Here is a 22,275-nt window from a genome sequence, read left to right on the forward strand (position 1 = left end):
GTTCTGGCTTCAGAGTTAACACTGCCTAACTGTAATGAAAGGGAAGGTTAACATAAAATTGTAGGGAGAACAGTGCTGCTTTTTTTTTTTTTTTAATTCCATTTTTTAAGCAAGGGCTGAAGATTACTGTTTACAAGAAAGTAAGTTTATCCATTCTGTCATTACTCAGAACTTGTAGTCTCTTGTTTCAGAAAAGCTATATATTAACTTTTAAATCATGGAAAGTTGGAAGGCTGTGAAGCTTTGCTGTATTCTAACTAACATCTGTGACCTCACCTTGGTCAGAGCTTGGAGCTGAGGCTGCCTCACCTTTTTCTTACAGTGAGCAGGCAAATACTTGTCTTTTTAAAGTTGGGTTGTGTTGTGTTTTTTTTTTTTTTTGCTATAGTGCAAAATAAAAAACCAGAATAAGACAACTCAAATACCTGTCAGAAGTCAGAGCTGTTGGCTATTTAAATCAACGAGCCTTTTGCTCTGTTCAGTATGTCCTTGCAGCCCAATCTCTGTTTCCAGCACTTGGTCTGTTCAGCACCTGTAAGTAGCATCCAGGGCTTGAGGAATTTCCAGTTATAATATCTTAGGTCCCTAGTACGTATGTTGCTTCTGGGGCTTTTTTGCAAGAATGCTCAGGGCTGCCAGCTTCCTGCTGCACGTAGTTTTTTCTAGTTTGTGGTCTAGCAGCTTTCCCTAGCTGAGCATCCCCTCTTCCTCCTGGGGAGAAGAAAAACTCTCTTCCTCCTTCCTCCAGAAGTCCTACCTGATCCTGTGGGCAGCAGTCAGAGCAAGGAAACCTTTTCCTTGGTGCTGTAGTCATGTTCTTCAAGCAAAACACAAACTACAACATGCAAACAGTAAGCTAAACAAATGCAAGTTATACTATCTGTCACAAAAGCTTCTCCTGAAAGAAGCGGAACAAAGTTTATTATAAGGCAGTTATTTAGAAGCAATGTTCTCAGTTTGAACTATTATCAAGATAGTCCTGAAAATGTTCTTTAAAGCAGACCACTTTATTATTCTTTGGGTTGCTTATAAAGTCTTTAATTTCAAGATTTTACAATAGTAGGTGTTAATATTTAAATACAGTTTGGAGATTATACTTTTATGTGATTGGTGTGACTAATAGGATTTTGGAAATGTTTTGTTTGAATAGGCATTGCTAATATGAATAGAGGGAGTAAATTTAAAACTGAAAAATCAGGCTTTGATTTTTACAAACTTGTTTCAGTAGTTATTTTGACTTCTTCCATTATGTCAGCAAAGTTATGGAACTTCTGGCTTGCCTCTTAAGAGCGCCGGCCACCATATAGGTTCATGTTCATATAGGTTAATGATGAACATAGGTCAAATCTTCGGTTTCAACTTCTTATAAGAGTGGAACTGATTAAAAACAGACTTTCCCTTAGGGTTGTTTGGCTCTTTTAGGCATAATGCAGTAATTTATATGATAAACAACTCAATAAGCCACACATTCCAGAGATGCATTTCTGTAATCTTTATGCTTAATTGTGTATACAACACCTTTGAAAAATCATGTTCGTGTGAACAATCTGCTGTGAGTAATCCTTGGTGAACACTCAGGAGGTGAGATGGTGGGACTCATTTTTCTGTAATACCTAAACTCTTACTTGTATAGTTCGAATGCTATGCTGTCTTATATGCTGCGGAATTTGAAGTTTTTTGACCTGTTTAGAGCAACATCTCTTCTTCTATATCTCCCTGCTCCCACCTACAAGCCCCTCCCAAACTTTCAATGACAACTTCATTTTGGATCCCTTTGGGTTGTTTGAATGTTGGTGGTGTTCGGTTTGTTTGCTTTTTTTTTTCTTTTGATGTAGCTGGAGGCAGGGGGTAGAAGGGGTGTACAGAAATAAACCCACCATGTTTTATCAAGCTGAATAGCATGATGGCCTTTAGAAATAAATGTTATCTTAGAAATATATTTTTTTCATACAGAGGGATATTAGAAGCCAAAATTTGTGTGGGAAATAGCATTTTTTAGATTGGTCAGTATAGCTTTTCAGTAATTGTGAATGAATGTAGTGAAAAGCAATGTCATAGCTACAACCTCACAAATCTAGCTAATTTAATATAAAGTAGAACAACCTTATTAGTTCAAATTTTCTGCAGATAGGTGAGGAATCCTACAACCATAATTATGGATACTGAATTATGGATTATGCTATAACTCAGTGTTCATAATCTGTGTGATGTAAGTTAGTGCTACAAGATGCAGTTATTGCTTTAACACACTTCACGTGCACTTAATATTAAGGTCAGTATTTATACCATCTTTATAGTGTGTGTGTATGTACTGTTTAGAGAAATAGCACTTTGACCAAACAAATAAATGTAGGATTTGTCTCAGGGGATAAAATACTGATCTTGGTTAAATGCATTTTTTGGCATAAGTCTGTTCTTGCTGTTGGCCACTGTATTGTTTTCCTCTCCCTGATAAAACCTGGAGGAGGGCAGCTTAACTAGTATTCTCACCAGAAGTTTTTGTTGTATTTTCATAAAGATAAAGACGAAGTTGATTGAAATTGCTACCTAGGAAAGTAAACTAGTTATTTGAGTACCTTAAAAAGTAGCCGCTTCCAAGAATTGTGTGAAAGCTTTTTCTTCAGATGACTCGACTTAAACCAAATCTGCAGTTTAAATTTTTTTATTTTCTGGGGTTTTTTTAACCTTTGCTGTCCTGCCTAGATGACAGACAATCTTCATGCAGTGAAGACTAAACTGTTTTTACTAACTAGGTGAAATACTGTATATTTAGGCTTTGCTTATCCCCTGCACTAGAGTCTGAAGACGGCTGCGCCTCCTACTAACAGTGACCTTGTCAGTATTTCACATGAAGACGTGAACACAAATCATAGGTAATCAATGGAACTGAGCCTGCAGTAAAGCCCAGCTCAGCAGCAGAGCCCAGAGCCCAGAGCTGCGGGTTCTTCTCTGCCCGGCCAGGTGCTGTCTGGCGATCCGACCCTGCGCAACGTCTTCCACCAGAGATGGAACAGTCGCCTCCTGCTGTTCCCCCTCGGAAATGTGTCCCACACTCCCTCTTCATATTCTCCCTCCCTTTAATCTCAAAAATACGCCCTTGTGGCCCGATCACTGGCTCTCCTGGCTGTTGTTTTTTGGGTGGATGATTATTTTTTGTTTCTTTTTTGAGCAATAGTGCTGCACATCCGGTCAGTATTACCCTGGATCTCTAGGAGATGTCAGAGTAAGGACATTTTTTCTCTGTTTCCTTGTGTTCTGAAGGTGGATTTGTCTTCCAGGTGTCACCCCTGTCCCGTTCAGAGTGATAGTGATAATGAAGCCAAGGCTATAGAGTGGGGCACCTGAGGCTACACATAAGTAACTCTGGCTCCTTTGTAAAATATCTTCATTACTCAGTGCTGTGCTGGAATTGTTGAAGTTTCTAAGGTTAATTGATGCTGATGTTTCTGATTTTTATTGATGAAATTCCTTTTGGGTCCTGCAGTGCTCAGGGGGACACGGTGCATGTTGTACCGGGTATTCCTGAGACTCGGGAGGAGAAATTAGATGGGACAGTGAGTATCAGAGCTGGGGTCAGTGCTCTCAAGACCCTCTAGCTTGGTCCATTTTCTCCTCAGTGTTGTTTGGTTTGGTTTTTTTCCTTCTGAGTATTTATAGTAAAACCAAGTTATCACCTGCATTCCAGTAGACTTTTCAGTGACATAAGTAACCATAATGATGTAATATTCAAACTTTAAAAAACTAACAGTGAGTGTGGTATGGAGGGGAATTGCAGATCACTCCGCACGCTTAGAATGTTTTTATCAGCTGTTTAGGTCAGATATTACTTAGTCGAATACCGTAACTGTAATCTGATAAGCATTTTAGAAGCTTTTTGAAGGTATCATCTTCTGACAGTTTTAGGCTACTTACTTTGGAGTAAATTGTTTTAAGAGCTGCACATGAGCTTTTGTTGAAAGCATTTCATGAATGTTTTGAGAAGCTCTTCAGTTCCATGTTAAAGGGCAAAGGACTCATCCTGGTTATCTCCACTGAAGTGTCGTGATGGCTTTGGCAGTTTTAGGGTTTTCAGATCCGTTCTATCTAAAAGCACGGTGCAGCTCTCAGGAAGCGGGGATGTGTATTTAGAACGACAGCTTTTGAACTATCCACTGTGTAAGTGGCTCTTACTGCGCAGAGCTGCTACTTTCTAAATGGTCATTTCCCCACTTGCTATAAGTGTTTTCAGCAGTAACAGTGTGGGGCTTCTTGTTCTGTTGAATCAGTAAAATAACTAGCATGATGCCAAGTAACTTTTTAATCTAGATAGTTAGATGGTGGATTGGACTTAATTAGAAGGTCCATTTTAATACAGCCTAAGAAATCATTAGGATGATTAATTCTGTTTCTTCAGAAGCAACATCTAAATAAACCATGGAAAGGAAAGGTTATTAAAGGGTCTTAGGCAGAAATTTGCTAATGGTGTTTTTCTATTTTGCTTCAGGCTATTTCTTATGAGAGTAATGGACATACCGTACCTCAATTTGGAAGGACCAGACTGTAAGTAGCTTATTTCATTGTAAACTTACTACCATTCTGACAAATTTCCCGGAGAAGCAAGTGTAAAGATGAATCGTCATGTATCTAAAGCATGGGACATCAGCTGTGTTTAACTTATTAGCCACTTACCAAATGATCCAAACATCCCCTTTATTTGGAATAAAATAGTAAAGCCATAAGTTCTTCAAATTTGACCTGAGAATCTTTATTATAAATGGGATCGACTAGAAGAGATTAAACTATTGTAACTAAATATAATAGAGTTTGAAGTTAACAGCTTTATGGTTATTTTGAGTCACTATTCATACGTACCCTTACAAGTGGGGTCTTAACACTTTTTCCCCCTCTGCCCTCACCCCAGCAGTGAATACAGGATCCAAACTAGCAAATAGCAAATGGTTCTGAACATCTTCTGGCTGCTTTCCTTCACGATTTGCGTGCAGTGGAACCTTACTTCAGTCAAAACATCAGAATTCTTTTGCCCTGTGAGATTATGGTTACATAGACGGAAAAATATTACTTGAAATATTTTTACATTTTAAGTTATTTCAGGCTACGGACCTGGGGCTGTATTAAGTTGCTAATACGTTTAAATGAAGACGGATTTTACCAATATAAAGGTCCTATGAGGGAGAAAACATCAGATGAGTGTTACCACTGATGTCTTGACTTAGGAAAATGCAAAGCCCTGGAGGTCAGTCTGATTCTCAACTAGATGAAAGCTTAATTTTATACCGTGCAGTCAGATACATGAATGTCTTAAAAATAATACCCATCCAGAAGCAATATTGGTGTGAAGACATTTCCCACTCCATGCATCGAAAAAGTCTGACTGGAGGATGACCCTTTGTTAGATGCTAGTTTAATAGTAGCTGTTATCTAATTATGTTGCATACTTCTTTCCCCAACTGTTTGATCCTAAGTGGAAGAATGGATAAATACTTGGGGTCATTGAGACGCTGCCAAAGCTACTCAGCTGTAAAGATGCTTCTTCCATTTGCCAGCCGGCTTACGGGGTTGTTCTGGTACTTAGCCAAGAAGAGTTGCCAAAAAAGTCTGCCTCTGAAAATCTCTCTTATCTGAAAGCCGCTCCTGTGGAACAGACTGATGGAGATGTTACAGCACAAGGGAGATTTTCTAAGCTTCAAAATGAAAAGTGCATCCAGGGTGGCATGTTTGGCTGGCTGCTTTAGAAACTTCTGTTTCCATTCTGAGATTTCAGTGCTCCTGTGGGTTGAAGAAGCTCTCTGGTTGTTGTTGTCTGTAGGGGAGTTTTTGCAGTCTTTTTTTCCAGAAATAATGGAGTTTGGTAACATGTGCCAGGTCAAATAGTATTGAGTATGTTAAAGTGACTTTCATCATCTTTTGTTACTGTGTATTAAAAACTCCTTTACAAAGAACGAAGTTGCTGCGCAAAATAACTGCAAAGCAGAATATGAACCAAATATTTCTCACCTGAGTAGGGAGAAGGGATAAAGGTTTAACAGAGGCAAAGCAAATTTCAGAATAAGCTCGTACTGGAGGGTTAGGAGTAGTTTCTTCTCTCTAATCAATAGGAAAACAGCTGTTAGAACATTTGGAACTCGAGTTGTTAGAATTCTCCACTACTGGATTGCAGATCCATAAACCTTGGAATTGCTGGCTGCTCAATGGGCTGTGCAGCCGAGAATTGATCTTGTTAACCCAGCTCATGGGGTTTGAGTGTTCGGCTTGTGTAGTGTCACGAGAGTTGAATTCTGGTGCTTAAAAAATTTGGTGTTCTTTTTGGTTTTTGAAGTAGCAGATTTATGGAACAAGAGTTCACATGTGCTGATGAAGGGATTGCTGCTTGTGTCTCCATCCACCCTGAGGCTCAGGTGCTCATGCAAACCCGTGATGTGTTAACAGAGAGTTTCTTATGAACACATGCTAACCTGGCTTGTTTTCCGCAAAAAAGCACGTACAAGCAAATCACCACTGGCTGGAGGCTGGCTTCTCTAACACCTTCAGTTAACAGTTTTATCTGGAAAAGGCTGTATTCCTGCATACCTGTCTCCAATTTCAATTTATTTCGGCCGATATGATCAGACAGATGAAAAAATTACCTCCTTCTAAGCTGCATGGGTTCTGCTGACCAACTAATTAGACACCATGTTGCAACTTAACACAGGGTCATGTCCTGGTCTACTGGTTTTTCGCAGCTGAAAAACTAGGTTCTTCACTTATGCAGAGCAGAACAAGTAGCAACTCAAACCAAAACTTATGCAACTTATTTTCCTCTGGTTTCATTAAGCGTTCAGTATTTCACTTACGAGATGCTGAGTTACAACTGTATTATTTCTGTCTTATTTTTACTGTTGGTACAGGCATATTGATGCTTCTGTGAAGATTTTTTTTTTTTTTTTTTTTTGTATTTTAATATAATTGCTGCAATCTGTTCCTTGGAAGAAGAGAGGGCGTTTGGAAATCTGTCCTATTTTCGTGACATGTTTTGGTTAGGAACTTGAGCTTTAGAGGCCTCTGTGTAACTGTTGTGTTCTGTTGAGTTTACGCAAGATGTTAAAAAATTATTTGGGAATAAAAATTCCATTACCATTAATCCTTTGGGCAGGGATGGAGAGGCTTAAAACCAAAGCACATAAAAATCTGTTCTGTCTATTCAGGAAACACAGTAGCTGTTGAAAGCTGCAGTTCTCAAGTTTGTGCAAAATTGAAGCCTTATTTGTGGAACAGATTTACACCTAGAAACAAATGTGCTTTCTTCTCTAAAGCACATACCAGGCTGAGACACTGCTGCTTACTGTAATTACTAGTCATAACTGAATTGTAGTAATTGCTAATGCTTAGCTGTATTTATGAAATTAGCACTCCGCAAGGCTTTGATCAGTAAACAGCGCAAAGTTGCATCTTAACCAAATGTGGCAAAGATCCCAACACGTTTGCCTTGTATGATGGGGTCAAGTACCCCGGAAAGTCGGATGTAGCAATAACGAGTGGTTGATGGTCTGATTTTGGACACATGTGCTCCATGAACGAGATCCTCCGTGAAAAACTCTCCTATTTCAATGCTGAAAGCAAAGGAGATCGAAACAAGAAAAGTTTGTATCACAAGGGAATTCAGGAGGGTAATTCACTGAGGTGAAAGTCAGTCCCTATATCTCTGTACCCACAGAAGAGGGAGGTTCTTCCCAGGAGTGCGTCTGTGCGGTCAGGTTAAGATCTGATCATAGAAAGCTGTGTGTAGTTAACCCTTGAGTTACTTTAACAAAGCGGAATACTCCACTTGAATGGTTCAGCCTCTGTCTAACATCAGACATAAAAAGACAAGGGAAGATACAGCAATGTGTCATGCATAAAACCAGAAATCTCCGCAGATACCTGTGGAGAGGCTCACTTAATGACATGTTAATCGTTTCATATGAAAATGAAAAATATTTCAGTATCTTTGCACCGCAAAATATAGTAGTCCACTTGCTTCTTTTTAAAATATGATAGGAATTCATGGCTTCTAAAAGCTCATGTGTCCAACAAAAGGAACTTCAGTTGCATGTATATTGTGGTGATTTCTTATGTACAAATGATCTTTCCTGGGTGAAGGCAAAAGTCCCTCCTGTCGATCTCCTGCCTCCCATGGTGCCCAAGAGCAGATGTGCAGGTGGGACGTGTAACGGGGCAGACAGACAGTGACCATTCCTGCTGTACCCTCACCGTGTCCGGCACTTTGTGACTTGGATTCTCTCTCTCTAATTCACAAAACTCCGAATAACTTTCAGTGTACACCGAAGACTTCTTTTGCACTTCTTCTTTACATGTTGGCCTTTCTATGCTATTTTTTGACATAGTTTTTAATTTAAAAAAAAGTCTGTCAGTGTGTACATTCTAGCTTGTCCCTAATGTTCTCTGAAAAGTGAATTGATCGTTGTTTCACAGTACGTTTTTATTGACAGAAGAATGGTCACATTTAATTATTGTTAAGAATTTTTTAAAGCTCGAGCTGGAGAATGAAGAGGCTGTTGGTTTTTAGTTTCGTCCTTGATCTTGGCACAAAGGATGCGAAGGTCTGGATTTGTGGGCAGCTCCCACTGCATGTGATGCTGTTTCAGGTTCTTACAGAGCCAGTGGGATTTACTGTGTCTACTTCATGCATAACTGCAGGTACATTTCATTGGTGCCTGATATAGATCTTGGCCTCTTTTCTTACTAGAAAAACAACCCTACGTGACCATCTTAGATATTCTAAAGATACCAGTAGTGACTCTTATTTTTGTTTCGCAGTGCAGCCAAAACGAGATCATGTTCTTCATGTTACTTTTCCCAAAGAGTGGAAGACTAGTGACCTTTACCAGCTTTTCAGTGCCTTTGGTGAGTGATATAGTCTATCCTGCCTAATATGTTTGTTTGGGGTTTGGTTTGGTTTTGTTTTTCAAGTCTGTCATTAGCAAGTACCTCTGGTTTTGCTTGTTATTTTTAATCTGTGGATGCAAATTTACTCTAGTATAGGTAATGATTAATCGCCTTCGGTTATTTTTGAATGGTGTCCTCTGGATGTTCTTTGTACTGATGTGTTGCAAATGTCTGCACTTACGAGCTGCTCTTTAGAAATCTTTGTATATGGTGCTTGTTGAATATCGTGGGCCTTTGATCGTTTTATTTACAGCCTCTCCTGGGAGGAGGTGAGAGTTTATAGGTGGGTAAAGGGAATGGGGGTTAGTGTGAAAGGCAGGTCAGGGTTTTAGGAATAAGTTTCCTCCTGCAGTCTGCTTAACGCCAGATGCTAATTAATGGGAGGCTCAGCAAGCAAGCTTGAAAATGGGCAATTTGATTTCAAGATTGTGAACACCATCCGAGTCAGAAGAAACAAAAAAAAGTCATCTAATAACTGCAGACTAGTAGCCCTGTTGTTCCTCTACTGGGTGTTAGTCTATAACGTAAGGACGTGGAGATCCTAATGAACTGACAGGGATGTCCCGAGACCTGACTGCTGCAGCAGAAATCGGCAGTTACGCTTTGCATCCCTAATCCCTAAATCAGAACTAGAATGATCTTTCATACAGCCCTGTGGTGGATGTTATTTCCAAGATTTTTATTGCAGATTGGTTTCTAGTTTTTTATTGCTAGGTAGTGCTTCAAAAGAGATCTTCTGGGCTTGCAAGTAATTTTTTAAAAGTGCCCCAGAAAAATTATTTTTTTTCCCCCAAAGGGGTAACTTCTTTCCATTTCTTAAATATTTAATGTAAACCAAAAATTAAATCTCTTATTAAAATAATTTTTTGCATTATTTTCCAGAAATATTTGCTCGCAATACTAACAATACGTTATTAAAAGTAGCTTATTAAATGTTACGTATCATAGACATTTATGCATCTTGCCTTCCTCAAATTCTGTAATAATTGCTTTAATTTAATTGCTTAAAAAAAAAAAAAAGGAATCTTTTTACCAAGTGTTTATTGGGGAGGGTTGCTTTCTCGTTTAAAAAGAATAAAATAATTTCTTTACATTACATTAGTCTTGGCAGCATTAAGCAGAGCATGTGTGACTGAATTTGTAATTTCCCTATTCCTAAAAATTTTCTGCTTGGCGCTATAATTTTCCTGCCCCCAGTCTTACTCCAAGTCCCAATATCAGTTTTGTCAGTTGGAGTGTAATCACTGTAAAAACTCTGTATTTTTATACGTGTTTTTAAGCAGATGAGTGACTAGCTGGGACTCTTACAAAACGGACCTTTCAGAGACAAGCGAATGAAGAGATATTTGAGCTGGTGCTTGATCAGTGCACTGCCGTTGTTTCAAAGTAGTAGAATCAGAGAATCGTTTGGGTTGGAAAAGACCTTTAAGATCATCACATTAACCTGATCATGCCAGGCCCACCCCTAACCCCCGTCCCTAAGAACCTCATCTATACATCTGTTAGACACCCCCAGGGATGGTGACTCCACCACTGCCCTGGGCAGCCTGTTCCAATGCTTAATAACCGTTTCAGAGAAAAAATTGTTGCTAATATCCAATCTACACCTCCCCGGGCACAACTTGGCACTGTTTCGTCTCATTCTCTTGCTTGCCATGCACCACACTTAATGACTTAAGTCAGAGTCTGTAGTGTGGCAAACGGATTCAGGGCAAACCTGAACCCAACCTCCACAGAAATAACTGCTCTGGTATCCGTAAGGACGTTTAATCACCAGGAAAAGGATGGACGTTCCTCGGTGTGCTCAGCTTTGTTACATCTGTGTGTGCTCTGGGTCACCGCACTGCTTCACAGAATGATACTGCTCTTCTCTTGTGGCTCGTTAGTCTGCACAGGGTCTCTGGACCTGTATAAAATGCATTCAGTTCCTTCTGACGTTGTGATCTGTCCTGCAGTGTGATGCCAGTGTAATGCTGGATAGCATTTAACATTCCCAACCGGGAAATCTAGAATGTGAGAATGCAGAAAGTTGCGGAGATTCTTCGAGATTTGCTCTTACGGGGTAAGAAACAACACAGTTTGGACGTCGTTTCAGCACGCTTTTAGACTCAGCCGTATCATTTTTCCTCTCTTATCAACTCTGGCCGGTCAGTGTTGGTGTGGAACGCAAGCCCAGATCGCTGCCGCCAGGGGTCACACCTACACGTCACAAAATACCGTTCCAGCTGGAAATTCCCCTTTCACTCACTTCCCCAGGTCTCAGAGCGGAGTATTTTCATATCTGGATTTACAATCTCCTGGTATTTGGGTAGGACTTAATCTCTGTTTTGTTTTAGGTCTTATTGCTGTGATATCTCTAAACAGTTTAAACTGCAGATTGCTCTTTCCAAAATTCTAGGAGTACTCGTGCTTTTGCAGTTGTAGCTGGACGGAGAGTCAGAGTACGGCACAACGTGAGCTGAAGTGATTTGCCCGAAGCCCAGGCAGTAACAGATGTGAATTATCCTGATTTATTACACCAGTTAAACAAAATTTTTTTTGAATTAAGCTTTTATCTGAATTAAAAATCAATTGTGACTCCCGCGTCCCCCCCGTCCTGCAGCCGCACCAGGGAACACCTGTTCCTGCAGGAGGTTTTTCGGGTCTCATGGGTGAATGTGGTTTCACTGCACAAGTACTTGCAGTGCTGCGGAGTCGCTTAAAATACTTTCTTCAAATTCTTAAATTTGCATAGTTTATTTGGTCGTGCTCATGTGAAATACAAAGGTGTTCAAATAATATCTGCTGGAATACAGCTTTTGTTTATAGCCTTCACTTCAATTAATGTCTTTGGGCTTTAATTAAAGCACTATCAAAGTATTATAAAAACTACTACTTAAATTTTTTCCGAGTGCAGTTAAACATACGTGTTGTATTTTGTGAGAGTCTTTCACAGGGAGTTGAACGCTGATGTGATTCATGGATTCGTAGTGATCTTGAAGGTGTATAAACTACTTTTAAAATGTAACCAGTCCTTTGTGTATTTAAATCTTGTTCTTGTAGTCCAAGCTACTATACAGGTGAATTTCAAGTGACTCTTAATTACATTTTTGAGACTCCTTTACAAGTTCCATACGCTGTGATATCTGTCCTGTTAAGTGCTGTACTGCAACCTCACTGTTTGCTCAGAACAAACTGCAAACTCACTTTGCTTAAAAAAAAAAAAAAAAATAGAGCTTGAAAAATGTCCCTCTTAAGGGTGAGCAATCTAGTTTAAGCAAAGCTTCTAGCTCACAGTATATATATTAAGTGTTCTCTTGAGCTCATGTTCATGTAGATATGTGAGCTTTGAGTGTTGATTTTTGTTTGTTTGTGGTTTTTTTGTTGTTGTTGTTTGTTTTGTTTCGGGGGGGCGCTTTTTTTCTCTTTTTTAAAAAAAATTATTCTATTTTTCTCTGTCCATTTCTGGCCTTTCCTCCTCCTTCTCGTGCCAAGGTTGCTTTCAGCCGTTCTTGCTTTCTGTGCACCCTGTCTTCCTGCCAGAAAGGTGGAAACTCTGTTAACCCTTCTCAATTATTCACCAGGAAAACGTTGTTTGTGTTTAATATTAATATATGCTTCAACCCTTGCTCATAGACCAAAAGCTTCAACTATTTCTGTTGTCTGATGCAGTCAGTGTCCTGAAACTGTTAGCTATTCTATCATGGTGTCAATGTGGCTTGGTTTTTTTAATTGTAAGAAAGTAGAATATACTAATAAACTTTTTTAGTGATGTGAAGGTCCATATAGTCCTAATACCTATGCTAAGTGTTTAATTGTCACGAACAAGTGTTTAGGAAGTGCATAAGAAGAGAGGCAAAGCAAACCAGCTTTCCTGCCCCTCACAGCGTGTGACTCAGGGATGCAGGAGCTGGAGCCCATTCTTGCATCTTTTAGTTGGAGCCTTCCGCACCTTTCTGTACACCAGCCTCAAATAATTCTTAATCTCATATAGATTCTTGTCATCTGCAGCACTAACCCTAGCCGCAATTAAGTACTATGTGAAAAGTTCTTTTGGTTTTAAAGTATCTTTGTATTTTATTAGATGTCCCTTAGCTGTTTTAGAATAAAATAGTGAAACGCGTCTGTGCGTCTTTCAAATAGTTTATGTTCTCATATCTTCCACTTAGACATGTATAGGTATCTTCCTTAGAATTTTCTTTTGAAGGCTGAGTCCTGCTTTACTTAGTCTCTTATCCAGAAGCCTTTCCATCCCTTTGGACACTGTGGTATAAAAACTGAAGGAAAACCTGTTTGACTGACATGATCCGTCAGTATCATTTTATTCTGTGGATGTTAATGTTTGCATGTTTGTGTTTATATAGAGAGAATTTCCACATTTATTTATAGAAAAAAACCACGTTTGCACCTTCCTCGCAGAAGCAACACACCAGATTTTCATCTGCTCCTATTTGGGTGAAGATATTTGATTTCTCTTGATGATTCTTCGCTTGGCGTTACCCTTTTTGTAGGAGGGGCTGTTGTCTGTCAGTGCGTGCAGCAGCAAATGGACACGGGGTCAGACAGGCGGACGCTGGTGTCCTTCAAAGTACTGAAGCCATTTGATCTGTTCTAGAAGTACAGAGAAAGAAATCTTCTGTTTTACTTCTCTAGAGCTGGTATTCTATTTTATTGCTGTCTATGGTCTATTTGGATTAGCCTGCAGTGAGCTGGCACGCGGCTGTGTTGATTGCTAAAGATTGTACTTCAGGCGCAGATGGATTTGCTTTTCAAAGCTTTATTGCCCTTTCACCATACTTTTGAAATGCACAATATTTACCGAGTGCTTAGCAATATTACTGAATGAGCTAATTTATAAATCTCATCTCTCTTAAATTCTTATTTCTTAATAATAATGAAATGTGACGTAGAGTGAGAAGAGCATCTTTTAAGCATGTAGAATTGCATCAGAGCATTTGTCGCAGTTCTCTTCTGATTGCAGCTCAGTGTCCACTGTTTAATGTTTGACTTGTTCTTAAAATTATATGTTTAAAATGTATAAATCTGAGTATAAAGGCAGCATATGTTGGCAGGTATTGAAACCCTCAATTACTTAAAATACCAAAGTCATTCAGAGTGCAGCAGCTTTTCTGCAGCAATGAATAAGTATATGATACTGAAATGATGTGCCATCAGTAGGTTGGATTTTTATTGTTTATTTTTAATTGGTACTTAGTGAAAATATGGGCACTGAAGGCCATTTGAATAGTAGCTGATCTCTTCCAGGAGATCGTAGTCCATCGGTGATCCTCTTTAATATTTTACGCTAAGGGCACAATTGCAAGATGTTCAGGAGAAGTTTTCTTTCTGATCTAATTTTTGGTCTGTTCAGGGTAGATATGGAATTATTCAACTATGTGTGTGGGAAAGGGACAGAATGTAGACGGCACTTTCATGCCAGAGGATTACAGAAGAGTATGGTCTCAGATGGCTCAAATGATTGTTTTCACTGTTTTGTAGTTAGTAATGCAAAAAAGGAGGATGTGATACTGACAGAAAGTCAGAGCGATAACTTATCGGTGTTAATTTGTGCGGCAGTTTCTAATCTTTCAAGGAGGTTCAGTGGCAGGGTCCTACCAAATGCACCTCAATTTTGAGTTGCAATCATAAATCAACTCGAGCTTTTCCTGTGTTGTGAAATGCGAAGTGTCCTGCCCGGAGCATGTTTTCTCTCCGGCAAAGACCTCACCCATGGGCAGCACAGAGCTGTGTTCTTCGAAGACTGAGCTACTAGAATTACATTTATTTGCCCTACGAAGTGTTTAAAGAAGTTCTGATGTCTGACTTCTCAGCATAGGCTCTTCTTAATAGCAGCCTTAGCCCTTTAGTACAGCGAAATGTCAGAAACCACACTGAATTAATTATGGTTTTGGCAATGATCAAAATTATTATCACTTAGTCCTAAACATCTGGCTACTCAAATGTATAGCATGTAAGCTAAATCTACCTAGGCTTTTATTTATTATAATTAGAAAATCTGCTTATCTAGCTGGATTTCTGAAGAGATTTCTATAACTTTGTAACCTGTAGGCTAAATTAGATTGAAATAAATGAAACATCTGAAAATAAAATACATTTTAAGCCATTTTGCATCCTTGTTTTCGGCCTCGTAATGTCTGCAGGTTAAATGGTGGTGAGATATTATCTGTAACTTGATTTCCTGGTCTGCCTGAAAAAAAATTGCACCAATTTTCAATATCTGAATTGTACAAACAGTAAAGCACTTAGATGTCTATGGGCGGTGTAAAAGGATTTGGGGCTATAACAAGACCTTGTGTCTGAACAGGAATCCTTTCCTTTGCTTTTGCTCCATTATGAGCTCTTTTAGCGCTAATGTGACATTTTAAGCCATTCACGTAGAAAATGGCCTAACTGCTTGATGAATGGAGAAACTTATTTCCAGCCGCTGTTCCATTGTCAAAGCTTCCAAATGAGGTCCCTGATTTTGTGCATTTGTTCTCAGATTGACTCAAATGAAGTTTTCATTGCATATCCGGGCAATGGGGTATAGTGTGATACAAACAAAGCGGAGTTTTTGAAGATCTGGAGTGCTGCAGTAACTGGAGGTCTCCACTTGTGTGAACAATCATCCCTGTGCTCCCCCCAGCCCAACTCCACTGGAATCTCTTATCGTGGGTGTCCGGACTGGGAAAGGAGCAGCGAGTGGGACCTGGAGCTTGTCCATGCTGTGTCTTTAGGAAATGCTGCATTTCCGAATATAGCCATCATAATTTCTTTTGCCTTTTCTAGGTAACATTCAGGTTTCGTGGATTGATGATACGTCAGCATTTGTATCGTTGAGCCAGCCAGAACAAGTACAAATAGGTAAGCGTTTCGGAATTTACTTCGCTATTTAGACTTGACTTCACCTGGCTCCTCTAAAATGCTCTGAGCCAACAGGGTCTGTGGTTCTAACAGCAAAACTCCTGACTTGGTTCGGATGCTGCAGGAGGAGCTGAACTCCTATAGCACCAGCATGTGTTGCAGCAGATACGCCCAAACTGGGCTCGCTTGAGAGTTTTGTGTTTCATTCCGTCACCTTCTAACTACCTGAGCCTGCACGTGCAGTGGTGCTGGTTTCTTCAGTTGATGCAGTATTTATTGAGGTTTGTTACTGTAACTTTGCACAAGACAGAGCTGTCAAAGACTTTTATGGTTTTTGTCTTCAAATATCCTTTGGACAGATACCACGTTTGGTGTGGTTTACATTTGCAGGTAACAAGTGCAGTGGAAAACCTTTTGGTGTGTTGTAGAACACATGCAAAATAAGTCTCCTAACAGCCTGGACTGCTAATGTGTCTGCAGTTGGTGTATGCAATCCATCAGGACCTTCATTTTTTTCATTTTCATTTGAACTTTTGAGCTTAGTTTTGAAAAAAGTTCATGGAAGTACATGTGTAACTTTTTTCTTGAAAGTCGATTGGTTTTGGGTTTGGTTTTTTTAATATCTTGCTTCTTGGTTTTGATTTTGAGAGAGAGGGCTTAGTTTAAAGAAGCAAATTTGTGCATGAATACATACTCTTCGTGAACCCACATTCCTAATTCACGTATTAGGACAAATAGCAATATTTTACTATTTATGATGGTGCAAGATACTCCAGAAAGAACCATTTCCACTATAAGAAGCTGACCGAAAGCATAGAGCAAAACATTATCTAGGTATCAGAAGAAAAATATGGAATATGTAACGCTATTGTCAAATCACCAAGAATTAAGCAAAAAGCATATGAAGAGACCAGCACCTCTGAATTCACTGAAAATATTGCTTCCAGTTATGAGGAAAAACAATCTTTTTGAGGTGTGGTTTGTTTGGGGTTTGGGTTTTTTGGGGTTTCGGGGTTGTTTTGTTTGGGTGACTGGGTTTGGTTTTGGTTTTGTTTCCTTAATATTTTTGCTTGGTTGTAGTTTGATCCACAAGCTCTTAGTGGTTTCTGTAGTTCTTTCGGGCATATATTTGAGGACTGGCCCATAAACTTGCTGCTGAGAACAATAACTGGAAGTATACCCTTTATACATGATTATCTGGGGTATGTTATGGTAGCGTCAGCCCTGTTTATTCAAATGCTTGCATCAAATGCTGTGGAGCCAGCACGAACAGAAGTATACACTTGATAAAGTGCCTGAAATTCTGTTCTCTTAAGAGCTGTCCTTCCAGAATTCCCATGATTAAGTTAAAAAAAAAAAAAGAAAAGACTCCTGAGTTCACCATCATCTATCTTATGAAGCTGAAATGAAGAAGCTTTCAGGTTCTGGATGCATAATCAGTGCGTCTCTCTGATTCCTCATTAACATCATGTAAGTGTTTATGGTGCTTTCTCATATGTACGTATCTCTGCGGAGGATTTTGAGTGCTTACCAGCAGCCTCCCTACGGCAAATGCTCCAGAGCAGCAAGAGCCATTGTTTCTTCATCTATATATAGATATAAGGGCCATATAATTTCTAGTGAGGAGTTCCAGATAAAGGATTGTGTCCAAATAAATGTGGCCGTATTTTAGCTAGCCCTGTAACTCAGGAAAGCATTGCTGGCACTTTGTGCACGCGTCGTCTTAGTTTCTTACCTCTGAAGCATTCATGACATGTGAACTGTGTGTGTTCTATTGGTGGGGATGGCAGCACGTCGTCCAGGGCTTGAGGGAAATGCTCCTCGTGCAGCAGTGAGTACATTGCAAGATGTAACATACAGAGTTTGATCTCCATGTGTGAGATACAGGCTGAGGAAAAATGGAATAAAGGCTTGGAATTGTTCCACCTTCCTGTCTTGCCAAGAGGATTTGTCTTTGGTGGAACGCAACCAAGTTGTGTTTTCTGCTTTTTGGTTCAGATGCCGTGATGTACCGAATATCTATAGGTCACTGTAAGTTTATATATCTGTGCTGCCTTTCCCTATTCTTTTCAAGCTGATTGTTTGTTTCTCTGAGTGAGACTTGAAAGACTATTTGTTTCCAATAAAAACCCATGTGGTTTATGCCATTTCATATGCTACAAGCTTTCCTAGATGCCGCTACAGTAACTTCCCCACCACTGTCACCTCAGCTACTGACCTGTTTTCTGAGTGCTGGGCATACACATTCAACACCACTGGTTTTTAATTTAAAAAAATATATATATATTTTGTTACAGCAGCTACATACTGCAGAAAGAACTGAATGTCAGCAGAATATTTAAAATTAATCTTTCTGGCAGTGCTCTCTGTGTATGTCCTTTTTTTAATGCTTTGACAAGCAGCGAAGCTTGTTCCGTGGCCTGTGTACTAGGAAACATGTTATTCGTTTGCAAGTTCAGGTGATTATAGTCTTTCATAGATTTTTATGAAATCGGTTTAGTAAAATCTGATATACTGAAAGCAGTCAGCCAACCAAGCTGACAAAATATAGCAATCTCAATTACAAAAAAGCCGTGTGTTTTGGACTGTGAAATCGCTTAAACCTTGTGGTTTCTTTTTCTCTTTACTAAATACATCATAAAATCAATTCTGTTATTCTATTTCCTGATCTTAAATTCTTTAATGAACTGCTTTGGCAATACAAGTCAGCATTTGTACTTGTGATTTAGTGAGCTGTGTTTTAGTGAAAAACCTAGGAAAAACTCATTATGTGGCCTGTTTTTTAGGCTGTTTATATAAATATGTCTGCATCTCCTGGACTATATAAAAAGCCTTGGAGAACTGTCAAACAATATGATCCAACGCCTGATGTTGCAGCAGCCGTACGTTTGTGCTCACCTCTTAGCGATGGTTCTGGCTTGGAGCCCGTAGGAACGTGTGCAGTTAACAAAGCACACGTGCAGCCAAAACACTGATGGAAAATAAATGGATCGCAAACATGTGGAAGTTTCCCTGTGTTGATAAGGTGGTCACATTTGCGTCGTATGTGAGTCTAAGTGCTGTAAAAATGTCCAGACTTATTTTGCATCCTTTTAATAAGGGAAGCGTGTGGGAAAAGCTGTGAAAATAGGATCAGTTTTGTAATAATCTGGGTAGAGTGTTAGCTGGGTCTACCAAATTTTTTTTAAAGTCAGTTCAGATCTGGGAGATGTCTTTTTTTTTTTCAGTTGCAGCCGCAATTCCAATACTGAATACTTGGCTGAACTAATGTAGAGTTGCAGAACTGAACAGCAGATCGTTTAAATGCTGAGCTGCAGCCATTCCTTGGTGGCTAATACATACCCAGGATAACAGGTTGATGAATCTCGCTCGTTTTTTAAAAACTCTTCTCCAGTGCCCTTTTGTTTTGTTCAGCCTTGTTAGGTGTTAAAACAGAATTTGGAACATGTGATTTGTCCATACTACTAGTTTTGTGTAACTGTATCTAAGGGTCGTATTGAAATTGTGATGGTCTTGTGTCCTAAATGCAGGTGGTTTTGTTTTCCTTGCTGCTTTGAAAGGTTTTGCTTTTCGAGAGTAATTTTTACATGATTAAAATGAAAAAACACGGGGGAGGAGGTTGGGGGAAAGGATTTGGTTTTTTTCTTTAAGTTGTCTTTCACACTTCAGATAGCTAATTAATTTTCATGCTCATGCTTAATCTTTGCATCAAACAAACAACAGACCTCTTAAAATGTGACCCTTCGTATAGGCTGTTCTATGCTGTTTCTGTTGCTTCTAACTCTCCTGGCTTCACGTATTTTAAATGGCCAAAACGCTTGTTCATCTACACCCTGGGAATAAGTTGGATTTCTCATGTTAATACACATTGAAATCCATTTTGAATATGTAGGTAATAAAAGGTATCTGTTCATTCCCCAGTGCTCTTTAAAGCCGTGTTCCTGACTGATGTAATCCCAGGGATGGGAACCATTAAGACCTGCTCAAAAACTGATTGACAAAACACTGATCCATATGCTTTTCTGTTTCAAAAGTATAAATCTGACTAGCCGAATTAAACTAATGAGTAGCTCTTCAAATTTCATGTGGGAATGAGTAGTGTGTATGTGGCCAGGAAGAACGTACATTCCCATTTTTTAATTGTTGAAGTGTTACCCTGAAGGATCTAGGAATATTTGCATAGGATAAAAAGAATATTTCCCTCTGAAAAAATAACTAGGGGAAAGGGCAGTATTTTTGTAGGCAATTTTGGAGCTGCTCCTGAGTTTCAAATTGAATACAGCATGCTTAAAACACGTAAACCAGAAACCTTGGGAAACAAGAAGCAAATCCCTTAGCCTTCTCATAATAATGAGAATAATGAATGTTCACTTTATTTGGTTATTCATACGACTTGCATCTTGGCAATATCCTCTGATTTACTATGAGTGAAAAAGGCTCGTTCTTGGATAAAATCATGTTACTCTTTACAATTAGAACGTGAACTACAGCTTGAAGTGGAAGCTACATGAAGACAAATGTCAGTTCATGGACGATCGCGCGCGTTGGAGCCTGCGCGTCCGTCCGTGCCCGGTACCCGCAGAGCCGGCCCAGGGGCTTCTGAGTCCCCGGGCTGCGCTGTGTCCATCGTCACTGCGGAGCTGCCAGTAACGAGTTAGCGAGACTGCTGGTTTAGATGGCTCTCATCTGTCACTTTTTGCAATATGCTCTGCCACAAGGTGGTCAGAGGGCTGGAACGGCTCGGAGAGAGTTGGGGTGTTCAGCCTGGAGAAGAGAAGCTCTGGGGAGACCTTAGTGCAGCCTTTCAGTGCTTAAAAGGGCCCATAAGAAAGATGGGGACAGACTTTTTATCAGGGCCTCTTGCAACAGGACAAGGGGTGATGGTTTTAAACTAAAGGAGGGAGATTCAGGCCGGACATGAGGAAGGAATTGTTGGCCCTGAGGGTGGTGAGAGCCTGGCCCAGGTTGGCCAGAGAGGTGGTGGCTGAACCATCCCTGGAGACATCCCAGGCCAGGCTGGACGGGGCTCTGAGCAACCTGAGCTGGTGCAGATGTCCCTGCTCATGGCAGGGGGGGCACTGGGGGACCTGGGAAGGGCCCTTCAACCCAAACCGTTCCGTGATTCTATGATTTCCAAGTCACAAGCACCTGAAAACAATAATGGACAATGAATACAGTCTATTTGCTGTTGAGGTTTGCTGTTCAAGGCAGGTAATTAATAAGAATTTGTTAAATGGTTGGTGCTCCTTTATTTGGGCATCTGGGAGACAGAGCTTACGGTTGACAAATGGTACATGAAGCGGTCTCTGCATTTCTGTCGAACACGAAGCGCGTGCTTTGGAAGCGTGCGGCAGAAGATAAAGCAGTGTGCACTCTGATAGCTGATAAACACGAGAAACTTCAGCCCCAACGTTTGGTGTACAACTCCTGTCTTTTATGACTTGCAGCTTGCTAGATAAGCTTGCTTTTGGCTGATATTCAGCTTTGTATGTTTATAAAGTCGGCTTTTCATCTGGAAAGGTTAGTATGAAATAAGTACTGTTTCAATGCCTCTTGACTTACAGGGGTCTAGACTTCATACAAATAGTCTGGAAATGGTGGGGGAGATGAGAGAGACTTCAGCTTGTCTTAACTTTAAAGTAAACCCAGTATTTTATTTTAATAAATAGATGTAACCTGAAGTATTTCAGTGTTTCAACCATTTCAGCATCTCAGCCGTTCTGGGCAGTCAACTAGTTTGTGAGTCCTCAGTTAATGCTTCGTATCAAAGATAAACTCTTGTTATTCATTATTTCCTTTAATTTTGTTGCCAGCCAACTTTTAGTGACCATCTAGGTCGCTAGTCAAAAAGAACCCGGATGCACTTCTAAAGGGAAGTTTCTTTAGATGCCTTTGCACTTGTGGAGCCTTTATAGGCCATATAAAATGTACTTTTATAAAATGCTGTTACGTGAGGGCAGGCTAATGTCTAAAACATGGGAAAAGTCTTATAAATAGGTTAGATTTTTTAAAGTGCTTGAAAGTAAAATTGCATTTCTCTTTTGAGACATTTGACGTAGTTATACGTTAATGGAAATAATGGACAAGTTTATCAGTGGTACTTCAAAAATACACCAGGTCTATTTTCCCTTAGCAGCTAATGCTTGCTCTTAATTCTCTTTACCTAAGGCTTAGGTGCAGTTTAATAACGTCTATGTTCTGATTATGAGCAACTTCTACAGTATTTTAAGACTACTGGTTCGATTTAAAAGTAATTTTAACTTTAAAATCTTCTTGAGAATGTTTTTCCTGCTGTTTTAAAATGCAGTCAATACGCTTAACCTGACATTTTAAATACATGTGAGAAGCAACTGCTGCTCATGAACGGCAGGCATGGAAATAATGTTAAGTTGTTCCATGTGTTAGTGCCCCGATCTGTGAGCTCCCACAGAACTGACTGTTCAGGATTATGTTCTTCCTCTGGGCACTGAGGAGACCAACGCGTGTGGCCAGCAGGGGAGCAATGGGCTA

At 39.7% G+C, this 22,275-nt stretch overlaps 1 protein-coding gene across 5 annotated transcripts in view; it reads left to right on the forward strand.

Moving 5' to 3' along the window:
- Positions 1 to 22,275, forward strand: part of PARN (poly(A)-specific ribonuclease) — a 58,578-nt gene that overhangs the window by 19,243 nt on the left and 17,060 nt on the right. For 4 of the 5 annotated variants that reach the window (XM_065644563.1, XM_065644561.1, XM_065644564.1 and 1 more), the window contains 3 exons: positions 4,484 to 4,539; positions 8,794 to 8,880; positions 15,691 to 15,765. In XM_065644563.1, the coding sequence (XP_065500635.1) occupies positions 4,484 to 4,539; positions 8,794 to 8,880; positions 15,691 to 15,765 (218 nt within the window). The remainder of the gene's footprint in view (positions 1 to 4,483; positions 4,540 to 8,793; positions 8,881 to 15,690; positions 15,766 to 22,275) is intronic. The other variant, XM_065644562.1, reaches the window with a different exon arrangement.

This window comes from Caloenas nicobarica, chromosome 14, assembly GCF_036013445.1.
Source record: "Caloenas nicobarica isolate bCalNic1 chromosome 14, bCalNic1.hap1, whole genome shotgun sequence".
NCBI classification, from domain to species: domain Eukaryota; kingdom Metazoa; phylum Chordata; class Aves; order Columbiformes; family Columbidae; genus Caloenas; species Caloenas nicobarica.